The sequence below is a fragment of the Pholcus phalangioides genome, unplaced genomic scaffold, assembly GCF_987345545.1.
Source record: "Pholcus phalangioides strain wild (caught in Gottingen) unplaced genomic scaffold, Ppha-v1.0 ptg000024l_1, whole genome shotgun sequence".
Taxonomy (NCBI): domain Eukaryota; kingdom Metazoa; phylum Arthropoda; class Arachnida; order Araneae; family Pholcidae; genus Pholcus; species Pholcus phalangioides.
The window spans coordinates 31,334,120-31,361,299 of record NW_028301616.1 but is presented as its reverse complement, the minus strand read 5'-3'; the positions used below and the strand labels follow the sequence as shown (position 1 = coordinate 31,361,299).

The 27,180-nt window shown below is 35.3% G+C and overlaps 1 protein-coding gene and 1 pseudogene across 2 annotated transcripts in view; one reads left to right on the top strand and one right to left on the bottom strand.

The window, feature by feature from the left end:
• Window positions 1-23,618, top strand: part of LOC149069225 (ecto-NOX disulfide-thiol exchanger 2 pseudogene) — a 58,212-nt pseudogene extending 34,594 nt beyond the window's left edge. The window contains exon 3 of the transcript XR_016195155.1: window positions 21,938-23,618. The product of XR_016195155.1 is annotated as an ecto-NOX disulfide-thiol exchanger 2 pseudogene, transcript variant X3 (transcript). The remainder of the gene's footprint in view (window positions 1-21,937) is intronic.
• Window positions 11,105-25,636, bottom strand: LOC149069224 (uncharacterized). The gene is made up of 3 exons (XM_089251370.1): window positions 25,595-25,636; window positions 18,653-18,749; window positions 11,105-13,191 (listed from the first exon to the last, which is right to left on the bottom strand). The coding sequence occupies exon 3, from the start codon at window positions 13,136-13,138 to the stop codon at window positions 12,449-12,451; it is 690 nt and encodes a 229-aa protein (XP_089107496.1). The 5' UTR covers window positions 13,139-13,191; window positions 18,653-18,749; window positions 25,595-25,636; the 3' UTR covers window positions 11,105-12,448.
• Between the last annotated feature and the right edge of the window lie 1,544 nt (window positions 25,637-27,180).

Here is a 27,180-nt window from a genome sequence, read left to right as displayed (position 1 = left end):
CCCGATTTCATCAAAATTCAGAGAAGGGTTGAAAATTATTATACAGTCAACACTCGTTATAGTGGCCCTTTTTGTTCCATGGAAAACGGATATCATATTGAACATTAAAAAAAAAGATTGATGAAAATTTTTTTGTTTCGATGAACATTCAATGATTCAGCTATTTTGGCTTTTGACATAAATTTTGTGCCAACTTCTACTGATATTTTCAATTTGAGAATTAAAAATATAACGCTTCATTTATTTACAACAATGATGTTGAATGAATAATTTTGAACAGGAGTTAATTTGCCTGTATATTCTCTTTGCGAAAATAAATAGAATTGCATGTATATAATACAATATACATACATATAAAGTGAACAAAAAAAATCAACCACATGACAGCGACACTTATTGAATAGGATTGAGGTATTGCCCATCTTTGATTGCAAATTGTGCTGTATCTGTCTGCCTATCCGATGCACCAATTAAGTTTCAAAAATAATTTTGGAGGCTTGCACATTGTCTACATTTTTTTCTAAAGCGGCTGAACTTTTAACAATTATGAATATATTTTGCCGCCTGGCAGTCCAGTGGTTATGGAACTAGCTTCTGGTTGTGCGGGTCTGGGGTGAAATCCCGGGTCAGGCATGGATATCTACTAACACTAACAAATTCCCTGGGCAGATCGTGACGATCTCTTAGGAATGTGTGCTGATCAAAAAAATAAAATAAATTTTAACTTGGGTCACTACATTACATCTCATCCTAATTTTTTTTTCAATGGAACATTTTGGCAATGCTATTCTTAGAGAAATGTTTCCCTGAGAGAGTCGCACAAAAAAAAAAAAATTTATAATAGATAAGAAAATTCTCAAACTAACTTTTAATTTTTTCTTCCCATATATTCTTCCCCTAGGTTCTATATATTATTCTGTATATTTGCTGATACTGATGCTACCCAGTAGCATTCAGTTGGCTTCTGTATGTTTAGGACATACACACAGAGGCATAAACAATATTTACAATTCTCTGCAAAGAGTTAGAAATGAAAGTATTTCATTTGTCAAAAACAATGACACTGAACAGTAGAATGTAAGCAAATCCCTTTAATGGACAAGCGCAGTAAAACCATCTGGTTCGCCTATACTTTTTTTACATTGAACCTTGTAATTTACATATTTTGCCCTGTGCTTTTGGAAGTGGTTTCGAAAGAGCGTCATACTTTAAAAAACTGGCATATATCTATAATTTACTGTGCATCAAGGAAGAGAGCTGACTGACTGGACTTCGGAAGACTCCAAAAAAAGAAAAAGATGGGATATAGAATTATCTGTGGTTGTGCTTGTACACTGTTTTTGCCAATAACATTGTTACCAATTCATTCCTGTCATTTTGCTTTTGGTTCAAGTGAATATTACAGGATACTTAAATAGTGCTATGTTTTGTTTTAATTTTTTAAAAATCAAATTTGGGGTTTTTTTAATTATGATGTCTGGTGAGGTGGTACACCACATCCCACTTTTCTAAGTTTTGAGTGGGAACCCCCCCCCGTCCTCCAGTTCCCTGTAGTAGAAATTTCTATTGATTATATAGTTCTTCTGTTTTGTTGTCACTGGTATTCAGCATTCCCTGCTGCAAAACTGTTTTGTTCTCTCTTCTGCAGTAAGTCCTCAGCTTAATGAAAATCTTCTGCAGTAAAAATTCCCATAGTGTTTGTACACAGTTCTTTTTTTCGTTTTCCTAAAATTCTTTTGGAGATTATTCTGGGACCTACATCAGTTTTTTTCTGTATTCTACTTTTGTTCACTGCATTTAAATTTTATTTTTGTGTGGAGAGGAAACTAAAGCCAACCTCAATTTTTTTTTCTTTCTTTTTTTTTTGATTTGCTGCTTTCCATCTCAATTTTTATTTTATACCAAAAAATATTGTGCTAGGGAGGGAAATAAACTTTATTGAAATAATTTTGTTTATCAAAATGGAAAATCTTTTTAAATGTTGGTACTAAGAAGAGATTTTTTTTTTTCAAGTTTGTTAAAGGTAAATTTTTGAAACTGGGACTCTTGTGTGCTGGGTGAGATGTAAAGTGTATTTGTGATGATCTGAACGGGAATGTTTGTTTTTTTATTTATATATGAATAGTTGAGTTTATTTGAATGGTTATGGAGAAAAAATGTGAATGTAAAAAAAAGGCTGAAATTATGAGTGTTGGTGGTACAAGTATGTTTGTATGTGACTAATTCTTTGGAAAACTTGAGGGTTTATTGTAAAAACAAAATCCTTAAAATAGAACTGGTAATGAAGTTATTTTACGATGCAGTGTGTTTATACCTTTTTAACTTTTTTAATGATACATTCAAATTTTCAAGAGAGAAAATATGGATATATATATTGACGTATAGTGAAGTCTGTTCAGAAAAATATATCCTATTTATTGAAAATGCAACATTATGAAAGATCAAATTTACTGAAATTTGATTACTTAAATCATGATTATTTTGCTGAGATTGTGATTTTCCTCATTACTGTTTAGTAACTCGACCGCTGATGCATCAATCCTCTGATTCATTGATCCTTGTGTGAAAGCTTTTGCTTTTGAAAGGAATTTTAGAAGTTGAATATAGGTTGCAAAAGTTCCATGTCACTGATCAAGTCTTGGGGTACAAGTCTCCCAGACTCTCAAATTTCGACTGTGGTTAAGAAGAATCCCTACTCTTGGGGGAGATTATTCCAAAAGAATTTATGCAGAAAAAATCTGCTGCTTTCCTTTTTATCCCCAAAACAAGGTTAACAGCATAATGTAAATTCTCATTGCATCAAATCACAAAATTTCTTTTTCAGGGGAAAGCCAGTATTTGCCAAACAGCCAGTGTCAATCCAACCTTTTGGCATCTGGAATTCTAATTACATCTGATTTCACGATATGTCCCAATATTGAAGTGGGTTTTTGTTAGCAAGATTTGATTTGTGATGTCACATTTTTTTCAAAGGGGAAAACATTCCTAAAATTTACTTTATTAATGAAAAATCCCTTTTATATTTTTGTAAAGAATTTGGATCCTCACGGACACCTTCCTAATTCTCATTGTTTGATGTTGGCAGTTATGCCATCAATACTTTGGCCCCTGAAACAAAGTTGATGAATTGTTAATCTTGTAGAACATTGACTAGAATGCCAATTAGCAGGATCTTTATTATTTTGGCAGTTTCATACGGTGAATGCATATTTTTAATTGTATTTCTTTAGGATTGAAGTTCTGCCTTCCACCACTGGTATCATTGTTCACTTGAATTTCATTGCTGTAACATTATGGGTGTTGCGTTTTCTATCAACTGCTGTGTATGCCAATATATCGAAATTATCTCCACAATTTATATTGAGCTTTTATAATTGTTCTTCTAAATGGTATTCACACATTTTAAATGAGATTTTATGAAGTAATACAATTTTTAAAATGAAGTGAAAGAAAAACTACCGTATTAATTGCTCGCTGCTATGTTTTTTGGGAGACTAATATTAATCGTGTGCGAGTCTGTGTACCACTTATGTATGGGTAATGAGTGAAGCTGTGATTTTTTTTTACATGCATGAAACGTATGTTAGCACATTGTATGTGTGAGATGATGCCGGTTATGTTTGTGACGTTGTATGAGAATTTATTGCAGAATGTTGCCTTTTTTAAGTTTGGGTAATGGAAGAAATTTGTTATTTGGAGATTGCATTGAATGTATAGCAAAATATTTGTGTGTGTGTGTGTGTAGTTTTTCCCTCCCGGTGCAACTGAAAGTTTATTGATTTCTTTTTTAATTTAAATCTAAAATATTTATATTTATTATAACGTGCATAAGGAAACCTCCTCCACTTTTGTTTTTATCCAAAAAAAATTTCCAAAAATGTATTGAGGCAGGGTCTTGTACAGGGTGATTCTTATAGAAGCTGCCCAATGAATTCACTAATAATTCATTAGTTGATGCATGTAACTGCTGAACATTAGGACATATTAATCTCTCGGCTTTGTATAGTGGAATAGTCAAATAATTTGTGAAAAACATAAATGAGTGCAACAAATATGGTGCTAAATTCAAGGACCACCCCCCCCCCCCCCCCCCTCTCTCTCCAAGATTCCTTAACTTCATAAGCTTTAATTTCTTTTCATGGAGGGTTTTTCTGAAAAACAGCGTACACATTAAAAGACTGGAGACACCTTGCTTCTCAGAGAGGTATGGAAGCGTTCCCATAGAATGGCTATATTCCAGAGTGCACACAAGCAAGCCTGACATATAATAAAAATTTGAAGAATTATTCCATGCTGGAGTGAGACTACATTGCCTTATGGACATGGGTACCTCTGAAATACCTTTTATTCAATAAATATCAACTGTTATACATCAAGCTCATAATTATATGAATGGTATCTTTTGTGATGTACCTCATTTTGTGGGACCCGGTTCTGAATTAATCACCTTGTGCATGGATAGCATTATAGTTAACAAATTAATCAATTCCTTGAAATTTCTAATGAGGGTGACTAATAATCAACTTGTTGATGCAGCTGATTGTTATGTATTGGATAAGAGTGGTGAGGAATTCAATAGTCTCTCCATGAATCATAAAATAAAAATACCTTTGAAAACATTTTTCTAAATTTTAGTCAAAAAAAAATTAGGAGGTTCCTAATACACGTTAAAATGGTAGTTTTGCTTGTTTGTTTTCTTTTTAGTATGTTTTTAGTTTTTATGTGTGCATGGTATGCTTTTTCTTTCCAAGTAATACTTTTTTTTTTGGAGTATGTTATGTAGATGATTAATTAACCAAATCTTGTATTCGTATGGTGTTATCGTTTTGTTTTCATTGAAATGAGTGGTTTTCTTTTTTAAATAAGAGTGGTGTATTTCTCTCTCCAGAAAAGTATAATTGTTTTTGATATGAATGTTGTTGGAGTGTATTTAACCAAAATTAGACATTTCAAAGCACTATTTTATAATTACTTCCAGCTAATCGGTCCTGAAATTAATGGACTTATAATATAATGGGGAACAACCTGGATTTAATGGGGGGAAGGTTTTCTCCACTGTACAGAGGACGATTAAAAATTATAAAGCTAAACACAAAATAGGGAAAAGAAATTGATCATTGGAATCCTGGAAGTTCAGACACTGATGCCTTTTTTTTTTTTTTGCTATATAAATGCCCATTTTAATTGAATATTCTATGTTGTTAATTTGTGAATTTCGGTGGCCATTTTCTGTAGACTTTGCAGTTCTCAATGTTAAAAATATTCAAAAGAATTGCTGTTTTTGTAGTAGTCACTCACTTATATTAATTCTTATCGGGTTACCCCCCCCCCCTCCATCCCCATTTTTAAGACAAATTTGTTTGTTTTTTAAATTGCTTGAGAGTTATAAAATTAGTGTTATTTGGTATGTAAGAAACAGACTGTTTCTGCTGTACAGTTTCCCTGTAGCAGTCAACACTGCATCAAAGAATTTAAACAGAATTACTATTCTGTAACATTAAAGTTCATTAAATGTGCTGTGGCTAGATGATGTTAGACATTGATGTTTTTGTTTAAAACGAATGCAACCCATTAAAAAGCTAAAAAAAATTAGAAGTTTCTCCCTCTTTCCCCCGGACCCTTAATATCAGGGTTTTTTTTCTCCTTTTTCTTCAGTAATTATAAGTGCTGAAACTTCCAGGCCCTAATTATCATTCAAATGTCATAGAGCTACGTGTAAGATGCAAGTTTTGATTAGTTAGCAGTATTCAATTACTTGTTGATAATGAGGGGACTATGCTGTTAATAGCGTAAGGGTTTGAGAATGTGGTTTAATAGTAAAATAAGGGTTTTAATAAAGCTTTAAGAAATGTATGAACACAAATCACAAAAATTGAAACATGTTTGTATCTGATGCTTTAAATGGATATTTTTTCAGTTAAAAAAAATTGTAAATGTAAAGTGTGTAAATTCATGCTTTCAGTACGTGCGTGAGTAGATATGAAAGAGGTACTGTTAGTCTCGTATCGTATTCAGATGTTGTGTCAAAATGTTAGTTTATTTTTTTACTGTACATATTTTTAAAAGTTCTTCAAATTTCATGCTTTAACTCCTCAAAACACTGTATTAAATCGGTTCTGATTAGCACCTGTCTCGTTTTTCCTTGGTTGGAAATTTCTTCTGTTGGGCTTACTTGGCTTCGACGAAGAACGTAGCAGAAATAACAAAATGATGAATTTCATCAAATTTTGTCTACAGAACGTTTCAGGGATCAAAAGTTTATTTCAACTAAACCATATACTAGGGAAGATCCAGTCGAAAGAATCCTTTTTGCGACTAATTGGTTCTATTGTAAGTATTGTTTGAATTGATGGGTACTATCTCACCACCACCCCCTCTTCAATTTTTTCTAAACAGTTTACAAACACCCTGTATACTACTGCGAATTTTTCTTCCACTGAACACTGTTGGAATTTGGTGAGATAAGGATTTGAGGAAGTACTCGTTATATGTTCATGATTGCTAAGGTTGGGGCAGTGCCGTCTTAACGAATGGGCCCACCTAGGGACCTCGCAAAAATGAGAAATAGTTGAAATTTTCGAAGAGTATGCATGTAAATTTGCCTGGTAGGGCCTCAGAAAAATAACTTGGCCTGGGGGCTGCTCAATACAAGGTGCGAGACATGTTTCTGTAAGCCACACCAGCAAAGCGACCCCAAAAAAACACTCGCAATTAGTTAAATGCATCAAAATGTGGTTTCAAATGCATTCGCATTAATCTCTGCGAACCATTCCATCCAATATATTCATGGTTTGAATTTTACTGACGAAATCTTAAAATTTTTATGCCATTATTTTTACCCTGCTCTGATAGCTTCATCCCAGAACAGAGCTACCACTGGTCAAGGTTTTTTTTCATCCTCATTGATTTCGGTGTAATGATGTATTATCATTACGTTTGAATACAACATCTATACGATACGAGATCCTTTTGATTTTTCTTCAGATTTTATAAGTACATGAATAGATATACATAAAGGATCTCGCCATTTTTTTCGTCCAAAAAAATTGAGCTTATTTTTTGTACGGATTTCTGCTGTGATATTTTGATTCCAACTAGTGTTGTATACAAAAAACTCGGAAGTTATCGGTCACATCGTTTCCGATTTCTGAATAAAGTATATTTTTACAATAAATTTATTCATGCTTTTTTTTTTTTGCATTTTATTTTCAAGAGCCCTGTAAACTTCGTTGGTTTCCCTACTGCATTTGAGTTGTTTTGGTTGAAATCGTAATTTTTTTTGTGGAAATATTAATGAAATGATTTTTTTGTGCTGCTACAGTTTCGCGGTACAAAAACCAAGGGTTTCCGGCGTGACCAAATCAGTCGCCACGTTTGACATTTTAATACACGTTACAACAGGGGCGTAGCCAGAAATTTCGTTCGGGGACCAAAGTGATAGAACAATAGATTTGGCCATCTTTTTCCGGTCATTTTCTCACATTTTGGGGGACCAGGCCACCAATTTCCCCACTACGCCCTTCCGTTACAAAAAAAATGGGCCGAGAGTTAAAAGTGATGCATGCTCTAGTCTAGATGACTGGATAACGGCCGTATTCACCAACACAGTTTAAACTACAATCGCGGGTTGGTCAAAATCCTCAATTTAACCAATCCTTTCACCTGCGATTGCAGTTTAAACTGTGTTGGTGAATACTGCCGTAAGACTTCCATGAAATCCGAACATACGTCAAAGATGCCGCCCTACTCCAATTTACCTGGGTCTCTTTTGAGATTTCCCGTTTGAAGTGTTTTCCTCTGCTTACGTTTACATATCTTTCGATTAAGTTTAAAGCAAATGAGATTCTCTCAGTGTGCACTCTCGGATTCATTTGCTGATTCCCGTGTTATATAAATCCTTGCGAAGCGATTTCGCAAGAATGATGCGCGGTAGAATTTTATTTTCCCTCCCCGATGGTCCACCGCTCTAATCTGTCGCCATTTAACTGCCACATTTTCACACCCGAATATGGGCAGCTATATCAGCAGAGGCGAATTTAACGGCGCCCGCCCGCAGCCCTGACTTCTGAAGGGCCCCGAAAAACAAACTTCACACTTTTTCCTAATTTAAGGGCCCAATATTTTCTTTTGCGCCCGTGGCCTTGACCGACTTCAATCCACCACTGTATTTCAGATTGTGTTCATGGAAGTTAAGTGTGCTTGTGCCCAGCATTTAGCGTGATTTGTGTTCAGTAGATGGTGCCAAGAAGCAGCAGTTATAAAAGGTGAATTCGCCGTCCCGTCTAGGAAATTAATTTGTTTTGTAGGTCTGTCTGATTGTCGCGCGTAGCAACCCCCCAGACTTTCTTCAAAGGAAATAACCAACTCAAAATTGGAAAGCCTTAGAAATTTTTAGCACTGCGCCGGGTTCCAACCCCGGATTTTCACCAACTCAAAATTTGGGGGCCCGGGCCCACTTCTTCAAGAAAATGAAAAATATTTTTATAAAACATTAAAATATAATGGGAAAAAGTCTCTCGTACTTAATTTAAAATTCTTTTTGAGCGTTAGTGACCCACGATCTTTGTGGAAGAAATCCTGCCCCTCGAAAAGTCGATTGTATGTACTCGCCCGTTTTTTTCGCGATGCGAAACGGTGATTGCCACAAAACTGGATGTTCAAGGAAGAGTTTGCATTTTTTTTTTTGAACGATCTCGGAAAATGTTTCACTTTGAACTGGCGTTCCGAATTCTTTACGATTTTTTTAAAAATGCGCATTCTCTCAATCTTGTAGGAACAAGACGAATTTACGTCGTCTTTAAATGCCGGCAGATAGTCGCGAAAGTAGCGTAATTTCGGAGTGTAATCGGAGAGGATAAAATCCGAAATTAGAAAATTCTGTACACGGCCCCTCATTAAGGGAAACATCAACAACCCGCGTGGAAATCAATACAGTATATAAAGTTGTAAAACTACTTTTTCAATGTCGCGCAATCGTGATAGACTGTGAACAGAAAAGTTGGGGAGGTTTTTTCTTGGAACTAAGAACCAAATTTTTAGGCGCCCAAAATTTCGGGTGGCATCTCTACGTGTTATACAGTCGATGCTTGATATAACGACCCCCTTCGTTCCTTTAAAAACGGACGTTATATTGGGAGGGTCGAAATATCGAGTGTATGATAGTCGTTCTGTGAAAACATTTGGGACTTATCCTACCGATCATTATAGTCGCTATAGTGTGGGATCGTTATAATGAGCGTCGACTGTATTTCTAAAAATATCAAAATAGTGCAAGGATCTTTTTAATGTACTGCCTAAACTCAGTTGTAAACCTATGTTTACAGGGTTTAACAAAAGATTAGACCTACATTTAAGCTAGAATTGTAAAAAAAATTGATAAACAGTCTTTTACAAAACTTTAATCCTGAAAATTTCTTTGTGTAATTACCGTATATGGGTCATTCTCAAAAAGTGTACATTTCACGTTTTTGAAATGTAAAATTCAAAATAAAATTGATCTCAAATTATTGTCAATGTGAATTTTTTTCTGTCATTTTGATGGTATTTCATGATTTTTTTCAAAATACCACAGAAAAGTTCGTTTTTCGTTTTTACATATATTTAGCTACTCAAAATCAAGATTTTTTATTTCTGACAGGCAATGGGTTGGTAATTTATAATTTAATATCTTAGTTTGAAGTGTTCTTAAATTTTTTTGCCAGTGAACTGCAAAAATGCTTCCTGTAACAGAGTGGACAGAAATGTTTAACTGAAAGAAAGATATCTCAAATATTTTAAATAGACCATGCAAATACTCTTATTTTCCAAAAAATTATAAACAAAATATGATAGGTGACCCAGAAACTCCTCTTATAACCTTTGAAAAATGTCCATCCCATGACCAAATTCTAAAAACATGGCCTCTCGTGGTTTGAATTTTGGTCTGGTAAAATTTTTAAAATCTGGTCAAAGTGGACACTGGACATGTATATTATATCATCAGGTCTTTTACTTCAAAAAGTTTTTGTTCACATTGGATAGCAATTTCATGTGTTGGTATAAATCTCGCGTTTATGCCTCTCACATTAGTGATCCAGAGTGGACTTGGGCCTGGAAACAAAAATATAGGAAAATAATGGTTCTGTCCCATATATATAAAATACAGAATGTATTGCCATATAACGACCTTCACTCATAATAAAATGCCCTTATGACGCATCTCCCTGGATCTGTGCCTGGTAGTGATTTTAACGATCTGCATTACTTTACTTTTGTATTTAACTGAAAAAATAACATGGAAAATGTGGTAAAGGGTTTAAATTGAATAGATAACTTATTAAACTTAATTTAAACCTTCAAAACCTTTTAACTAAGAAAACTTTACTGTAAATCAGTTTTTATTCTATAGCATTGCTCAAGTTTTTGGAAGACGTAACAGAGTGGACAAATTAGCCTAAATTATTATTTTTTCATTATAAATTTAAATGATTGATGGAAAGTTTTTTTATATTCTGAATCATATCTCCATATGATATATATGAAAAAAAAACCTGTATATTCTGAATCATATTTCCATATGATATATATGAAAAAAAAAACCCCGTAATTATTTATGACAGTGATGCAACAAAGTGGACGTCCGACGGAAAAAAATCTGGTACTAAAGATAACTTGAATAATCAAATCCAAAAAGTTGATCAAGCATTAAAAGTGAACCTTTCCAGGAGCTCAAATGTGTGTTGTCAGATTTAATCTGGTATAAAAATATATTTCCCAAATGATACCGTAACAGAGTGGACATTTTAAAATGGGAAAAATTTCGGGACTCGAACAAAAAAAATAGTTTTTCATAAGAAAAAAAATTTTTTTTTTTTCAAAATTTTATTGTCAGTTTTGTTCATCTATGGCACATATATAAAATGTGATTCCAAGTTTTTTGAGAAAAGAAAAATCCAGATTTGCACCAGGTCTCTTTGTTTAACACTTTTTTGAAGCTGGGACAGCCAGATTTTGATGTTTTGCTACAAACAATGATTTAAAAAAAATTAGATACCAACGGAAACAAATTAAGAAATGCCATATGACAGTGAATTAAAAACGAAAGAACTAGAAAAAAAAATTAAGATTACTACCAAAGTGGTCTGGAATTTTATTAAAAAAATTAGTCTTGGAAACAAGTTTGTACACTTTTTTTGTGGGAATGACCCACATACTCGTGTGTGTAAAAACCCTCACTCCAGAATCACCATAACCCCAATAAATTCAAAACTGGCGTACAAGCTGACCCACAAAAATCAGCGCATTTTAGAGGGAAGAAAGATTTGTATATTTTCATGTCTTCAGTTTCATCCATCACGTTACTGATACACTTTTTATAAGTATTGAAAAAGACACATTACACTTGATTTTCACCAATTCTTATAAATGCAACAAACTACACAATACAAAATTCTTTTACATATATTTATTCCGTTAAATGTGATAAATTGGTTATTATGCATAATACCCTAGTGTAATCTGTGAATTTGGTAAATATATAAAAAAAAAATTCCCTCAAATCAGTCTAGTGTGTTTGATATAGTCCGATTTTGATATAATAAAATCCCAAAAAATGAATTTCATGTTTTAATGATTAAAATCTTGATTTTCATGATTAAAAATTTGTTAAAGAATTAGTTAAATGGGAGTTTGTAATATAAGATCTATTGTAAAATTTTTAAATGAGAGTTTATTATATTGGGGTACGATCGTAAAATTTGTTATATCAAGGTCAGATTTAAGAATTAGTCACACACACATTCAGAAATATGAATTAATAATTCAGACTCAGAAATAAAAAATATTGCAGCAATGGAACCAATTTATCATATTTACCAATACAAAATGATTATGTATAATAACCAGCAAACGTGATGAATTCAGTATAATTTGTCGTTTGCAAACGATGCTTGGGTATTATGCATATCAACGGCAAAAGTGATACTTTTTTTCAGCATTTACCAAATTTGCTGATGATGCTTGAGTATTATGCATAATCACCAGCAAAAGTGATAATTTTTTCAGCATTTATAAAATTTACAAACAAAAATAATACCAAAACTTGGGTATAATGCGTAATCACTGGCGAAAGTTTTTTTTTTCAGTATTTATCAAATTTACCAACGGCGCTTGGGTTTTATGCATAACTGCCGGCAAAAGTGATAATTTTTCAGCATTTATCAAATTTATTAATGATGCTTGGGTATTAAGCATATTCACTGATAAAAGTGATAAATTTTGTGAAATTCATCAAACTTACCAAAATGGTTGGGTCGGTGATTATGAATAATAACTAGATTTATCACATTTACCACATAATATATGTATAAAATAAAGCATATCCCTTTCCTTTTGTCCAACTTCCATAAACAGATTTTCCAGGTACATGCACAATGCAAAACCTGAGAGCGATAAAATCGATTCCACTGATCTAGTCACAAAAATCAATAATGAGACCGTCGTCCTCACTCATAGCTCTAGCCATGTTTGGTGATGACTCGTTAGCCTCTCCGTCATTCAAATCACAATCCAAGGCGGAAGTTTCACTGCTGAAAATTTCCACAGGTAAAGTGAGCGGTGTTTTCTCTGGAATCAAATGCAGCAAGGATTGCTTTGAGTCCACGTGCCTTTCAAGTTTTTCTGCCGAAACCTGACAAACAGTAGTGCTCGCGGTACCAACAGTCCCTTTTTGAATCGTTTGACGAGCATTGGCAACTTTTGGTCGAGGCAATTTGCGATTCTTCTTCTTTTTAATATCAGATAGCCTCAGAGAATCACTCGATGTATTGGTGACAAGGCAAGCATCTGTGGTATCCACGGAAGACGACAAACGCTTTTTCTTCGCCACTATCAACTCAGACTTCAAGTCAGCTTCTGATTCACTAGATTCTGTAGCTTCAGAATCACTGCTGGATGATCCGACCGATTCGTACCTCATCAACCTATCCAATAAGAAGCTTTTGTCGCAAGATACTTTGAGGAACTTCCTTTGTGCTTTCTTCAATTCTTCCAGAAAACACTCATTTTCGTATATAAGAGTCTTCAGTTTCCTTTTAAGATTCTTATACTTATGATGGTAAATTTCAGAAGGCAAATAGGCATATCCTAACGTGTCATCCATCGTTTTAGGAATATGGAAATCACGCAAGTTTCCGCTTCAAATAATAAACAATTCTGGAATTAGAAACACAAAACAATCAAATAGGATGTATGAGTGTGTTAAAAAAAATAAATTATCATTATTATTTGTTCAGTCAAATCCTGTTAATGCGAATACACTTATCACAAAAAAGGAATTTTCGGTCCCATCGATCTGGATTATGATATCATGGTTTAAAGTTATACACTCACCACAAATTTTTTGATGTCCATACGTCTTTTTTTAAATCACCTGATGCATCACTAAAAAGAAGTTATGCAGTAGAATGCTTTAAAACAGGGCTGCACAACCTTTTCAGTCTGTGGGACAGATATGCAATATTTCTGCCGCTTGTGGGCTAAAAACTTATATACAACTCTTTCAGACCCTAGGGGCCACAAATGTGGTAGTTGCTTTTCCTCAGTGTGGGGGGGGGGGGGGGGGGATTTTTCCTTTTGACCTCACAGAGTTAAGCCCTGGCATAAAGGATTGTGTAAGTTTTGAGTTAGATACAATAAGATAATTGATGAATAAGATATAATTCAATATAATTACAACCCGTGGCAAAAAGTGTTTGATCATATGTTCAAACATCTCCCTAACCACTGGACTGGCAGTCGAGTGGTTATGGAGCTAGCTTTTAACTGTGCAGGTCTGGGTTTGAACCCCCGTTCAGGCATGGATATTTACTAACACTAACAAATTCCCTGGGCAGTTGCGATCTCGGGAATACATGCAGATCACACTATTTAAAAACAAAAAATGTACCAGCAATTAACGTTTGGTAGCAAAAAAAACTTTAATTGTTTTTTCTATGAGTAAAAACATTCATTCCAAATATGGAATGAATGAAAATGATCATAAATTTCTTAACCCTTTCAGACCCTGGAGCCACAAATGTGTGGGTTGATTTAAGCCATGAGTTCAAGGATTGTGAAAGTTTTGAGTAAGAAATATAGTGAGCACGAACTTTAAGAGCTTCTATCTGAGGGCAGCACTTGAAGTTGAACTTTCAAGGTTTTTTTAAGATGGCTTCCAGGAAAAAGTGCCCCCTCCTGCAGCAAAATGTGTGATTTGTGTGATTTATTACATAAAATTGAGGAAAAAAAACGTACTTTAAGGTGAATATATCCTGCATCATCTTGGGTGATAAAATTTGATTGAAGTGAATTTTTTTCACAAAAAAACTCTGAAAATTTGAGAAAGTAAAGATTTGCTGACATTCATGTTTTTGATGCATTTTTTTGGTATCAAAAATGCAAAAACCATTTTGAAAACTGCAAAAAATGAATACTCAGGTCTGAAATCTGAAAAGGATAACGAGTGGCCATATGTGACCCATACAGGATATTCCTGTACATTTTGGCCATCCCAACTTTTCAATGAAATATCCTGTTTCTTCCCCTATTTTCAACAAGGTTTAATTGAATTTTTGAAATCAAGAATTAAGATTTTTCATGACTTAGAAACTACATTATGATAATTAGGACACTATAACAAATGGGGTAGCTCTCCTGGTTGAATCCTATTCAGGGCCATTTCAGGATTTTCTGAGGCTCGCAGAAAAAAAGCAGCTGTCAATGAGCTGACAGCAAACACCAGCAGGACTGTAACTAGGATCTTTGGAGGGGGGGGGGGCAAAAAATATTTTGCCACCCCTACTTATGTGAAATTTGATAAGTGTTTTTGTTCCCATTGGCCATCCCCTAAAGTTTGCAAACTGGGGAAGTTCCCCCCCCCCCCACCTCCTCCAGTTGTGGCCCTGGACACCAAGACCATCTCCGTGGATTGGAAGTAAAATTGCGTTTTTTTTAAGAGCAGGATTTTTTTTTTGGTGCCACATGCAGTGCGAGGTTGGTGATTGGTTAATAACCTCAAATTTAAGTTTTTTAACCATCCTCAAATTCTGCTCTTTGGGAAACAGTTTTAGGACAAGCAAATTACGGGAATGAGGTGACTTGAGATGAAAATTGTCAATCTGCATTTGTAAATTCTAAATGTAATAAAATATAAGTGTTTTTGTGTAATTATATTAAAAAAATGGTTTTGAGTTTACATAATTCATATTTTTCCGGTTGTCTCATGATGCTCACTTGAACTAGGATGTGACGACAAGTTCGTTGCAGTACGAAGGGGACTGTATGTATGACATGCACATTCTTATTTTTCAGAGTCGGTTTTCTTGTTTTTTCAACTTGAAAGGGGTACACATGTTCGCCAAATCAAGCTATGCTCACCTTCTAGAACAGGGGTTCATGGGCGTTTTTTAGTCCTTTGGCGAGATATACAAGATGGCTACTAGGCAGGGTTGGGGTTTTGACATGACAAGCATCTCAAAAGCTGGTTTAAACCGTCAAAAACCTAAGTGAATGCTTTTGGATATTTTGAACATAATAGGTTGATAACATGATGAACTTACTTTTTTGTATATTGCACATTCTATTTTTAAACACTAATTTATTACAATTAAAACTAAACATCAATTATAATTTGCAATTTTAATTTTTTGACAGACAGAGTGAAGATTTTATGGTCCATTTTATCCAAACTACTTATGTTATCTAAACTACTGATATTACAAGGGCGTAGCGAGGGGGCGGGGGACTTGGGGGTCTGGTCCCCCCCCCAAAATGAAAGCGGTCCCCTCCCCCCCCGAACGAAATTTCTGGCTACGCCCCTGACTGATTACCCGTGTTCAATTTCCTAAGTGAAATAGAGCTGTTTATTCAAAATATGTGTGATAGGAGATCACTGGATTAGGTGTTTTGGACCTCAAAAACTTATTTAGTATTACTTTATTTACTTTTACAGTTAGAATAAGTTACAGCTTTTCTCAAGCATCATATGCAATCAGCACTGCTATATTAAAGGACATTTTAGTCAAATTTAATATTTTTATTGCTAGCTTTATTCTAATGTTCTGCACAATAAGGGTATCGTTTAAAGTATCAGGGATTATATGGAAAATTTAATAACAGAAATCAATGTTACATATATATTGTAAATTTTTTTTTTTTAAACCTATCTGTTATGAAAAGAGTACAGCAGGTGGTTTTTATACCAAAGCACATTTATAAGCAGTTGAAGAAATTTTGGAAGGTCGAGAATCGTGTTGAATTGAAAAATATCAAATAGTTTCAGAGTTTTTCCTTCAGCTTTTATGTTATGCTTTATTGAAATTGTATATTTTACATGAAAAAATACAAATATATTGTCCAGAATAATTCTGTAGAGAGCAGGAAATTATTATCATATTAAGTATTTATTCTTTGCATAATATAGTGACTTTAAACATTACATGCAATCAGTGTGTGTATTTTCAACAGGAATTTTTTTTTTTTTAATACAAGCAATATTTAAGGTTTTTAACATAGGTTATTGAAGTTTTTTGTTTTTTTTTGACGTGTCAGTTTAAATCATCAAAAACTGTCATGCATCAAAAACCTGCAATCATTGCTACTAGGCCTTAACAAATCCACGCATGCCAACCTTGGGATGAAGTCTCTCCTCCGTAGTGGCAATTTTCACCAACATGAGTGGGAAACCCACCCCCTTCATTCATCCCCCCCCCCATGATGACTAATTTCAAAATCCAAATAAGTTTTCTAATTTTCTTCAACTTGACCATATCAGGCATTTACCCAGCTCTTACAAACATTTAAAGTAGCCTATAGTTTATGTTGGGGTCTGTTTGCCATGAATATTCTTCACAAAGTCATTGAAACGTCAATTTTTTTAACAGGTCACTATCATTGCTTTGTCCTCATCGACATCCTCTTCCACTTTCATTGCAGAAACTTATTCATGAAAAATGTTTTGAAGAAACTTGATAACTTTTGATAAGTTTGATAAGTTTTTGATTTTTTTTTCAATTCAGCAATTGAAATGTTTTCAGTATAGAGGGCCTCACCTGGGATTGAATTTGCGGATGTGTGGATATCCAAATGCACGCTTTCATTAACAAGGTTGCTTCACTTCAGCTCAATATAGTGAAAACTCAATATAATGATACTCTTCAGACCAAGAGAAAAACATCATTACAGAGGGAGTATCGCTATGTGGAGAGGCAGCGATTTAACATTAGTGTATAGGCATTTTCAAACAATTCTTGGAAAATATATCGTTATAAAGTAATTTATTGTTATATTGAGTATCGCCGTAGTGGATGCTTATTTATGTTTTGGATGTGTATTTATTCTTCTGAGATGTGGTCTTTGCATGATATCATTTTGTACTCGTTAGGATTACATAGCTGCCAACTTTGGAAAATTAGAATTAGGGAGGTTTTTACGCAGATCCAAATTCTGTATAAAAATGAATTTAAAAGGGATTTTTCTGGAAAACAATGTAGGGATTTTTTCATGAATAAAATTTAAATTATAGGGATTTTTTCCCTTTTGCAAAAACGACGTGACATAGTGCAAAGGCATCGCACCAATCATCGCCAACCACATGGGCGGAGATACGGGGGGGGGGGGGGCATTGCCCTCCCAGCATCAACAGTGGAGTCGATTGATCTAATGTATATATGAATTGACATCATAATCATGCCCCCCCCCCAGACTTCCAAGTCTATCTCCACCTATGGCCAACCAGTAGATTAAATTACCTGTCATTAATTCTTTCCAATAAATCACATAAACAAAAAAACTCCAAATGGAACATACAGAATCAACTAGATATATGGTCATGGTCAAAGCAAATACAAGTCATCTCGCCAATTTTGGATGCCATAAGGCCGAATTGACGCTGGATGTATGACAAATTTTGTCTTTCCCACTAAAAATTAAATACTTTTTTTTTCACGCAATGGTGACAATTCGCATTATGACTATGACGTCATTTTGGAGGATTAAAACCGAAAGCATATCTTTCCTCCAAGTAAATTCTTTGGGAATAATTTTTCCCCTAAACGTGTTTCCCTAAATTTTTTTTTTTTTTTCCCCCTAAAAACTAAGTTGAAATTCTGGAGATATAAGAATTTTTCAGGAGTCTGGGAGATAGCATAGAAATTCTGGAGACCCCCGAAAAAATCTGGGAGACTTGGCAGCTATGGGATTATATAAAAAAATTCAGAGAAATCCTCAATCAAAATTTACTTTTGAAAAGAAACAGACTTTAGTTTTTCACAATTTGCCATAATTTCATATTTTATGGTAGAAATCCGTAGAAACTACAGACATTCCATAGTAGTCAGCAAGTATGCAAATCCCAGGTGCCATGGCGACCAAAAAATTTATAATGCCACCTAAACTTTTCAGCTTTCATTACTAGCCTGAGCAAAACAAATACATTTGTCACCTAGATTTTTTTTAAATTTGATTTTTCAAGTCCTGGTGGCTACCATATGCACGCCACAAACTGGTGTATTTGTTGTGCTGTATGTAATTTTTCAAAAAAAAAACGATAAATACTGTTCATGGGCTGGAGGTTGTTTGTCACTGTTTTGGAAGATGAGCTTTCCGAAACAGTATAATTTCATTTAGTTACACGTACCTTGCATCAAGGGAAGCAGATGCTGTTTTTTGATGTCTTCTTTCCGCTCGAAACGATATTTTCTGAAAATCCCATCAAAAGTAAATTCAGCTTTCTTCTACCTCACATAGAACAAAATAAAAACATTTTCATGACATGATACTGTTATGGAATATCACAATAAAAAGCAAGTCCAGTTTTAAAAATGACAACACTCCCAGATGTAGTGCCCCATATACACTATGTTCAGAAAGTTCTAGACATTATTTCATTACGGAAGAATGAATACAGATGGAACCTGGTTATTTGGCATTTTCTTCGAAGCAGCTACCCTGCACAATTATGCATTTTTTGCCATCGTTCATATATAGATGCAAATCACAAGCCTCTTTTTGTCACATCATCCAGTACATTCATCTCTGTACGTCTTTGGAACCAGAGAATCGTTGCCCCCCCCCCCCTAAGTAAATTCTTTATCCGATGGAAAAGGAAAAAGTAACATGAGGGTGAGATCGCGGAAATAAGTTCATTGTGGAAGTATTAGAATGTGATGTTTTGATAGATAATCTGACACAAGGAGGTACCTGTGAACAAATCACACAGACGTTTGAAGATTTTAACGTATTCTTCTATAGTGACTGTACAACCATGCTGAAGGTATTCCTTGTGTACACGCCAGTGCCGTCTTAAGGCATGGGCCCGGGGGCCTCACAAAAATGAGATCTGATTGAAATTTTTGAGAAGTTGTTTGGTAGGGCCTCAGAAAAATCAATTGGCCTGGGGGCCCATGATACTCTTAAGACGGCCCTAGTACACACTCCTCCTCCCCCCACCCCCTGAAATCGAAGGAAACTGTTAACAATATCTTTTCTTTGGAGCGGTCATCCTTGAAGTTTATCCCAACTTCAAGACGCAATTGCGAGCCGATCTCCCCTTTAAAAAGTCTCACCACAGAGAGCAACAGACCTGCAAACAGTACAAATGTAATTCAATCATAACACATCACTCACTTCACTTCTGAAATATAGATGGCAACACTGAAAAATCAAACACTACACACACACTCAGACTGTTAGGGTACATGCATAGTTACACTTCTGGCACAACTCACTAGGCAGTAAACCGCCTATAAATAGTGATAGACCTGAGTTGTGCTCGGTTTGAAGGAAAGAAAGCCTTGAAGTTTAGAAGTTTAGTGGCCACGATGATGACGGGGGGGGGGGGGAATCTCCACACTTCTGCCCGATTGGTTAGATTGGGGGTAGTACAAAAAGCACCAAGCCTCATGACCAGTTATCAACGGATTTAAGATGTGCAGGCTGGAATCTAGTGTATAGATGTTATCCCAGCAAATTTGCATGCTTTCATTCATTTTTCCTGTGCCAGGATTTTCAGAATAATTGTTTTGCACACGTGATGCATGATTACTTTGTCTGTTGAAATGACATGGGAACTTCCAACTGAGATGACAACAAGTTCTGCAATCTCTGCAATAGTTTTTGACTGTCATTTTTCCCAATTCATTTGACAACAGCAATTTATCCATCCGTTTTGAATACTGATGGCCACCTCCACCTCTCATCATCCTTGATACTCTATCGATGCCACTCATAAATACCAGTTCAGCTCATTACTATTTCACCGTACACTGACTGAATAACTTGGAAAGTCTCTGTAAAATTCTTTTCCTTGAAGCGCACAAAATTTGACATCTTTTTCCCCGCAATGGGAAGTTTTGAATGCTTGTGGTGATAAAGTACGTATGTGCTGCATGCATTTGAGAACTAGATGAAACCAATCCTGACTAATCTGTCACAAGATACTCTTTGCTTGTTCAGTGGGAAATGACGTAATTAATTTGCATTTTGAAAATATTTGAAGACTTCTGGAACGTTTTGAACAGAATGTTATAGTAGATATAGAAAAAATACTATACAGGGTGAACATGACTTGTTCTGCCAATTGAAGGGGGAGGACGTGATAGACAAGCCCAAGTGGAACATATAAAACCGCATAGTAACCTTGTCCTATCTCTAACTGTTTTTGAGTTACAGGGATAATTGACTATGGAAGAAAAATGTGAAAACCAAAATTTGTGAAGTTCCTGAAAGAACTACACACAAAATAAGAACATATTTGGAAAGACCAGGAAAAATCCTTTAAAGGCGGCACCGTTTCCATCAGAATACCTGGATTTAATGGCGAGAGTTACAAGTTCTGAAAGACTAGCAAAGTGCAAAATCAAACTGTTGCCAACATTTTTCATTGCAGATCAGGCAAACACCCTTCTAGCTATGACTGGTTGAATTTACCAAAAGTTTGTCCATTCCCAAGCTTTCGAAAGAGTGTACAATAAATCATATCAGCGCTGTAGTTCAGGAGAAATTGAGCCTCTTGTTCGCAATGCATCACAGCAATCTGCGTTTGTTGAAGTAGATATTCTACAACGATTTGGAATTGGCACTTACAGATTCTGGGGACGATTTGTGTTTGAAGAAAAAAAAATCCTTTAAAGTGACACCACCTCTATCAGGATATCTGTATTCACTGGCGAGCTACACGTATTGAGAGGATTGGGGCTAAGTACGAGATTAAAGTCTTACCAAAATCGACTAAAACGACTACTTCGATGAATGCAGATGATTTTGGTGATGTATTGCGAGCAAAGGGCTAAATTTCTCTGGAACTGATATGGTTTATTGTAGGCTTTTTTCAAAAAGTTGGTCGAATGGACATATTCTTGGTAACTTATAAGTTTCGGAACAGCTGTAGAATATAATCTTTCATTTCCTTGGCAACGCTTTTTTTGGTGATTCCCTTCCTAGCCTGTTGGTGCCTATTTTCCTCCGGTCGGTCATTTTCTTCTATTAACAGGGTGTTTTTTCCTGCTAGCTATTATTACGATTCCTTCTGCTTTTTGGGTTGCTATTTCCTTTTTTGATATTGATTACTGTCTGAAAGCGACATCACCTTTGAAAGTTGACTGTGGGTAATTATAATAGACAGCAGCATTTTAATTTATCGAGTCCATTAGCACACAAACACACATTTTCAGAGCTTAATTTTTTGTTCGTTCCGTGTTATATTATACATATGGTTTTCCCAACATGCCATTTCACATTTAATATTTCCATTTTAATTAATTTTTTGCGTATTGACCATTATATACTTCAATCATGTTTTTATTGAACAGAGAGACTTTTTTTGGCTCTGACCGTTATATTATTTAAAAGAAAGAGTGCATGCTTTTATTATTTTCGATTCCACATCTGGACAATTTTTTTTCTATCTCGACCCCTTATTTAGGCTGAACACATAGTGAGACGGAGAGCAAAGCAACGATGGGAGAAGAGATCCGAGCAGCGAAATCAAACACACTGATTCCAATGCGCCTGCGTATGGTGGTGCGCACCGCAGCAACTCTGCGACAAGCGATAACAGCAGCGCATTCAAGATATTTTGTTTTCAGCGCTCTGCTCACTTGTGTGTAGCTTCAAGATGGCTGTCGAAGGGCTTGTTTTCGTTGTTAAAAAGCGGTAGTGAGGTCAAAAATGTCACCAGAATTGTTGTCCAGTTCTCAACGTACTTCAAAATGGTGTGGATGATCAAATGAAAACAGCAAGTACCGAATATAATTTTCATATATTTCCCGTCGAACTTTTTTCGTGTGGACATGCTTCACCAAACCGAAAATGATTTATATTTTGAGTTTTAAGCTAATTTATCATGCACCGTGTGTGGGTAAATGTATTTGAGTGGTCTGAATTAAAAATCGTGTATGTTTCTGTGAAAAAATTGACAAGTTTTATTTGTTTGTTTATTTTCTGTGTACCGTCAATATTTCCATACTGGAAGCATACTGAATGTTTCTTATGCTGGATTTTTGGGTGTCAATAATTAAGTTTCTTGTGTAAAAAATAGAGATATGTCGCACCAACCTCACATTTTTAAGCATTAATGGGTGTTCCTACCACCCTACTGGTAATCCTAGCAAATGGCGTCAAATTGGGTTTTGGCACCTCTTTTGTTTATTTTAAAAAAAGCTGCGGCATATCATGTATTGGGAATTTCCCTAGGCCATGTTGGCAATGACCAAGTTAATGTAAAATTAAGCTGGAAAATATACGAAAGCAGGACTCGATTTCATTCTTGGCGACTTCTCATCACACTTCCAGATGTTTTCCTCTAGAAAGGAAAAAAAATCATCCCACACATTGCCAAAAAGGGAACATACTGTAGCTGTTCCAAATAGTCGCTAAACCACTGTTAGGAATACATTGAGGAATTGGAACAGCTTCGATACACAGTTCACGTCAAGTTGAAGATTTTTTTCGATAAGTCGCCAATGTCGTTATAATGACGCTGGGTTGCTGTATTTGTTCTAGATCTTTCTTATCCAGGTGGTGCTAATTGTTGTTTCTTGTTTCTTCAACGCTTCTAAACTGTTTGATGACAGGCGGCACCAGTTGGTTTTTCTTCATTGCAACAGCATCTTTTGAAATTTCAAATATACATTTTGCCGTTTTAGTTACTAGCGTGTCATGGATTTGTTCATTTTCCGTTGACAGGTCAGGTTAAGTGTATTCGTTCCAATTTATTTTTTATTCGTATTTATTTATCATTTGCTGTCATGCCTTCTGTATTTAGCGGCGTAAAGAAATTTTACGATATCATTTACAATATAAGGACATAACTCTAAAATTTTCCAATGGTAGGTCACCCTTGGGTGTTGTGGGAGTGGGAAACACAATTTTCTATCAAACTTACCTGTGCCCAGAGAGTTTTTGCGAGAAACCGAGCTATTGAATCAGCAATATGTTGCTTAAAATGCAACATTGCCATGCGGGTGACCCACAGAAAGAATGTTTCAAATTGTTTCATTTGGATCTGAATGGATAGTAAGTGTAGAACCAAGAAGTCAATCAGGTACGAATGGCTCTGGGTTCGAATGCAGTAACCTAAACCTTAGATTTTTCTGCTTTCCTTTGAGATGGTGTGAGGTCAAAACACCATTATCATCATTCTGTGGTGCCCCAAGCGAGAAGAGCTTAGGCAATTTTGCCCATTACTCTAACACTATGCAGTATAACATGAATTGAGGGACATGTAGATGTGAAGTAAGCAGCATACTGTGGAAATTCCCCAGAGCAAAGCACCGCTAAGATAGCAGAAGAGTATTTTTTTCCTTTGGCAACCTGGCGACAATTCATAAACGAGATGATTCTCAATCACATCGAGCTCAAATCTGAGAAAATAGGTAGAAGTCAAAGTTGGGGAAGAGGAAATATAATAGAGGTTAGTGGGTTTTTTTGGTGGGATAGAGAAGGGTTCGGGGAAGAGTTTTTTTTTTTTTTTGGTAGCTGTTCATGATAGGTTCATGGATATTGTTTGGGTAACTAAGACATGAATAGAGAAGGGGAAAATGATTTATTCCGATTGCTATGGAAGGCACAGCTCAGACGATCATAATCGTCTAGGGCAGTGATTCCGAACATGGGTGTTAAAGCCTCCATGGGGGGCGATGGAATGTTCCTGGGTACGGTAGAAACTACAGGTATAACACAGGGTTTAAGCTAGATAAAAAATTCCTTTCGTAAAAATGGGGAAAAAAGCATTTTTGCGAAAGTGGCGCCCACTTCTTTTGGATTCTAAGATTTTCTTTCGCATTTTTAACAAAATGCGACCGTAGCTCAAACCCTGGTGTAACGACATAGTATCCTATGGGTTAGATTGCGATGGGAGAAAAAAATTTCTGGACAAAAAAGACTGGGAAACTATGGTCTAGGGGAAAAGAAGTTACACCTTTATCTTAAAGCAGACCACAGCGTTGATTTCATCGACTCTGAGACAGTATGCCATACAAACAAATCTGAGAACACTTGGCGACATGTCAAAAGCTCACTGCTGGAATATAATATAGACTGGCAGATTTTAAATTTTATTTGGCAAAGTTTTTGTTCCGCCAGGCATGCGTAGATTAAAAAAAAAATCGATAGATTTCCTGCCTTTTTTTTGGAGATAGTCAGGGAGGTCAAAATGTTTCGACGACCATTTTTTCGTTTGTATATATACGTGAATATATATATTTATTAACCCAGAAATCAGAGAGTATTTATTTGTTAACCCAGAAAGTGTCGTTGCCTTGGATTATTCCCGATTACCTTTTGCTAGTTGTTTTTAGCGTGTCTTTTCAAACGTTTGAACAGCCATTTAGTTTTTTTTTGTTCGGAGCGTTAGAATTACACGAACCGGATTACATTTTCGTCGACCGGTAAGGCTGTATCATTTTTATTTATTTTTCTTAGTAATATTCGTTATTTAATTTAATTTTCGTTATTTAAAAAAAACTGGATACCCGGAAAAAGTCTGGCCTATAATTTTTTTATGCCTAGAATATATTTATTTATACAACATGCAGGACCGTTGTTTATTTAACTATAATTATACTATTATATTTTATGTTTCATGATATTTTTCATATTTGAATGGGTTTTTATTATTGTTTTCCATGCTAGCGATTTTTTTTTTTTTTCGGCGTCTGCAGTGTCTAACGGCCTTGGCGACTTTTGGTCGGGTTGTCGGACATGTTTGGCGCCGGAAAAAAAAAGTCGCCAGAAATCGCCAATCTCTGGATTATACAGCACCTGTTCCTTATCATGCTTTCTATGCTGGCGATTTTTTTTTTTTTTTTTTTTCGACGTCCCACGTCCGTAGACTGCCTTGGCGCGCCGTCGGACTTGTTTGGCGCCGAAAAAAGTCACCAAAAATTGCCAAGGTGGACCGTATATCGAAGCTGTTCCCACATCAATTATTTCTATGGGGAAAAAAACGACTAAGTCGGAGATTTAGTTTAAAGTACATTGGAAGCTTAGCTATACAATCGTTTAAATTGTTAATCAACGTTTACAATGTTAATATATATATATACACAAAACCAAAAACTGACAAAAGCCAATAATTTACCAACAAATAGCAGACACGAAATATAATAATATGATCGGTTTTGACCAACTAAAAGAATCTAGTACTATTAGAATGACCACATGTCCCGGATTTTTACTGGAAATTATGCCGATTTTTTTGCCAATCGAATTTTTTTCTCTCTCTCTCTCTTCAGTCAGCCCTCATTTTAAATTTAATTCGTTTCTTGAAGTCCGTTCTTAGACCGAAATGATTTTTCCCACAAGAATCAATATAAAATAATCTTCGTTCCTGGGACCCTGAAGATCAGGACCAGAACTGCGGCGGGGGCAACTGCCCCGGACGGAAAAATTTAGGGGCGACAGTTTTACATAGCAACAAAGAACAGTGTTATAAAATTATTGAATTTCAAAGTTGGGGCGGGTGGGGAGGAACAAATTGTAGTTACGGCCCTCCCGAATATTTCTATTGTCAAATTTTACAACTCTCAAGTGCAGGCCCGTAACTACCCAAGTAGTCACCTGACGTCAAATATGACGTGGAAATTTGGTCAGTTTCGCTGAATGACGTCAATCAAAAAAAAAATCACGTAATTTCAAAGTCATTTAATGACCACGAACACTAAAGGTCAGGAAATAACGTGATACCTGATGAGCTTAATGAAATATCAGGTCATTTCATGACCTTCATTAGCCATGGTTATGAAATGACTTGATATTGAATGGCCTAAATGATTTTGCGTCATAGAAATCGCGAATTTCTTTCGAACTGAAGAAAATTCTGTTCCGGATGAAAATATCAAAATTATCCAAAATGTTAAGGAGTCTTCAGAGGGTCTTTCAAAATTGCCCTAAACCTATTCGTTACTGATTGCCACAAGATAAATGAAGTACTTTTAATTGCGATTTTGTTTGAATAGAAATGTAAAACTTTTCAATGTGAGTAATTTGTTCATATAAATTTAACACGTTACATAAATTATAATTGCATCCGTATCATGTTTTTTACGGAAGATCTGAGGATCTGTGAAATCTGTCGAGAATTGAAAAGATACAACGAATTCTTTGACGTGTACATTAAACTAAAAAAATGAATTTTAAAATCTTGCTTTTTTCGATAATTATAAATAACGTAAATAATTATATTACTATATTTTTTTCGAGGATAAAAAAAAGAAAAGGAAAAAATAAAGCTGCCATATCGGGGCTAAACGGAAATTGTTATATAAATAATCAATACTTTGGAAGTCTTCATAAAATAACATCAGATGGTTACTGCTACGATAGCGCGATCGGTAGAGGGATGGCGTGAGATACATGGACACAATCCTCGAACGACCTGCGCCAGAAAGTGATATTTTTCTTCCCTTCCGTCTCTTCGAATAGCCCCATCTATCTTCTGAAAGTCGACCTATTTGCAAATGGTCATTTTTTGACGTTTCCGAAATGGACATGATGACCATTTTATCACGTCATGTTTGAGACATTTTATGACTTCCAAAAAACGTTTTTATTGACGTCAGGTAATAACTTGGATAGGCTAGAGCGATCTGGGCCCCACACAAAAAATGTTACTTATTTTAACATAACCCTTTCGGAGGAGGGGTCCCGAAAAGGCAAGCCAAGACC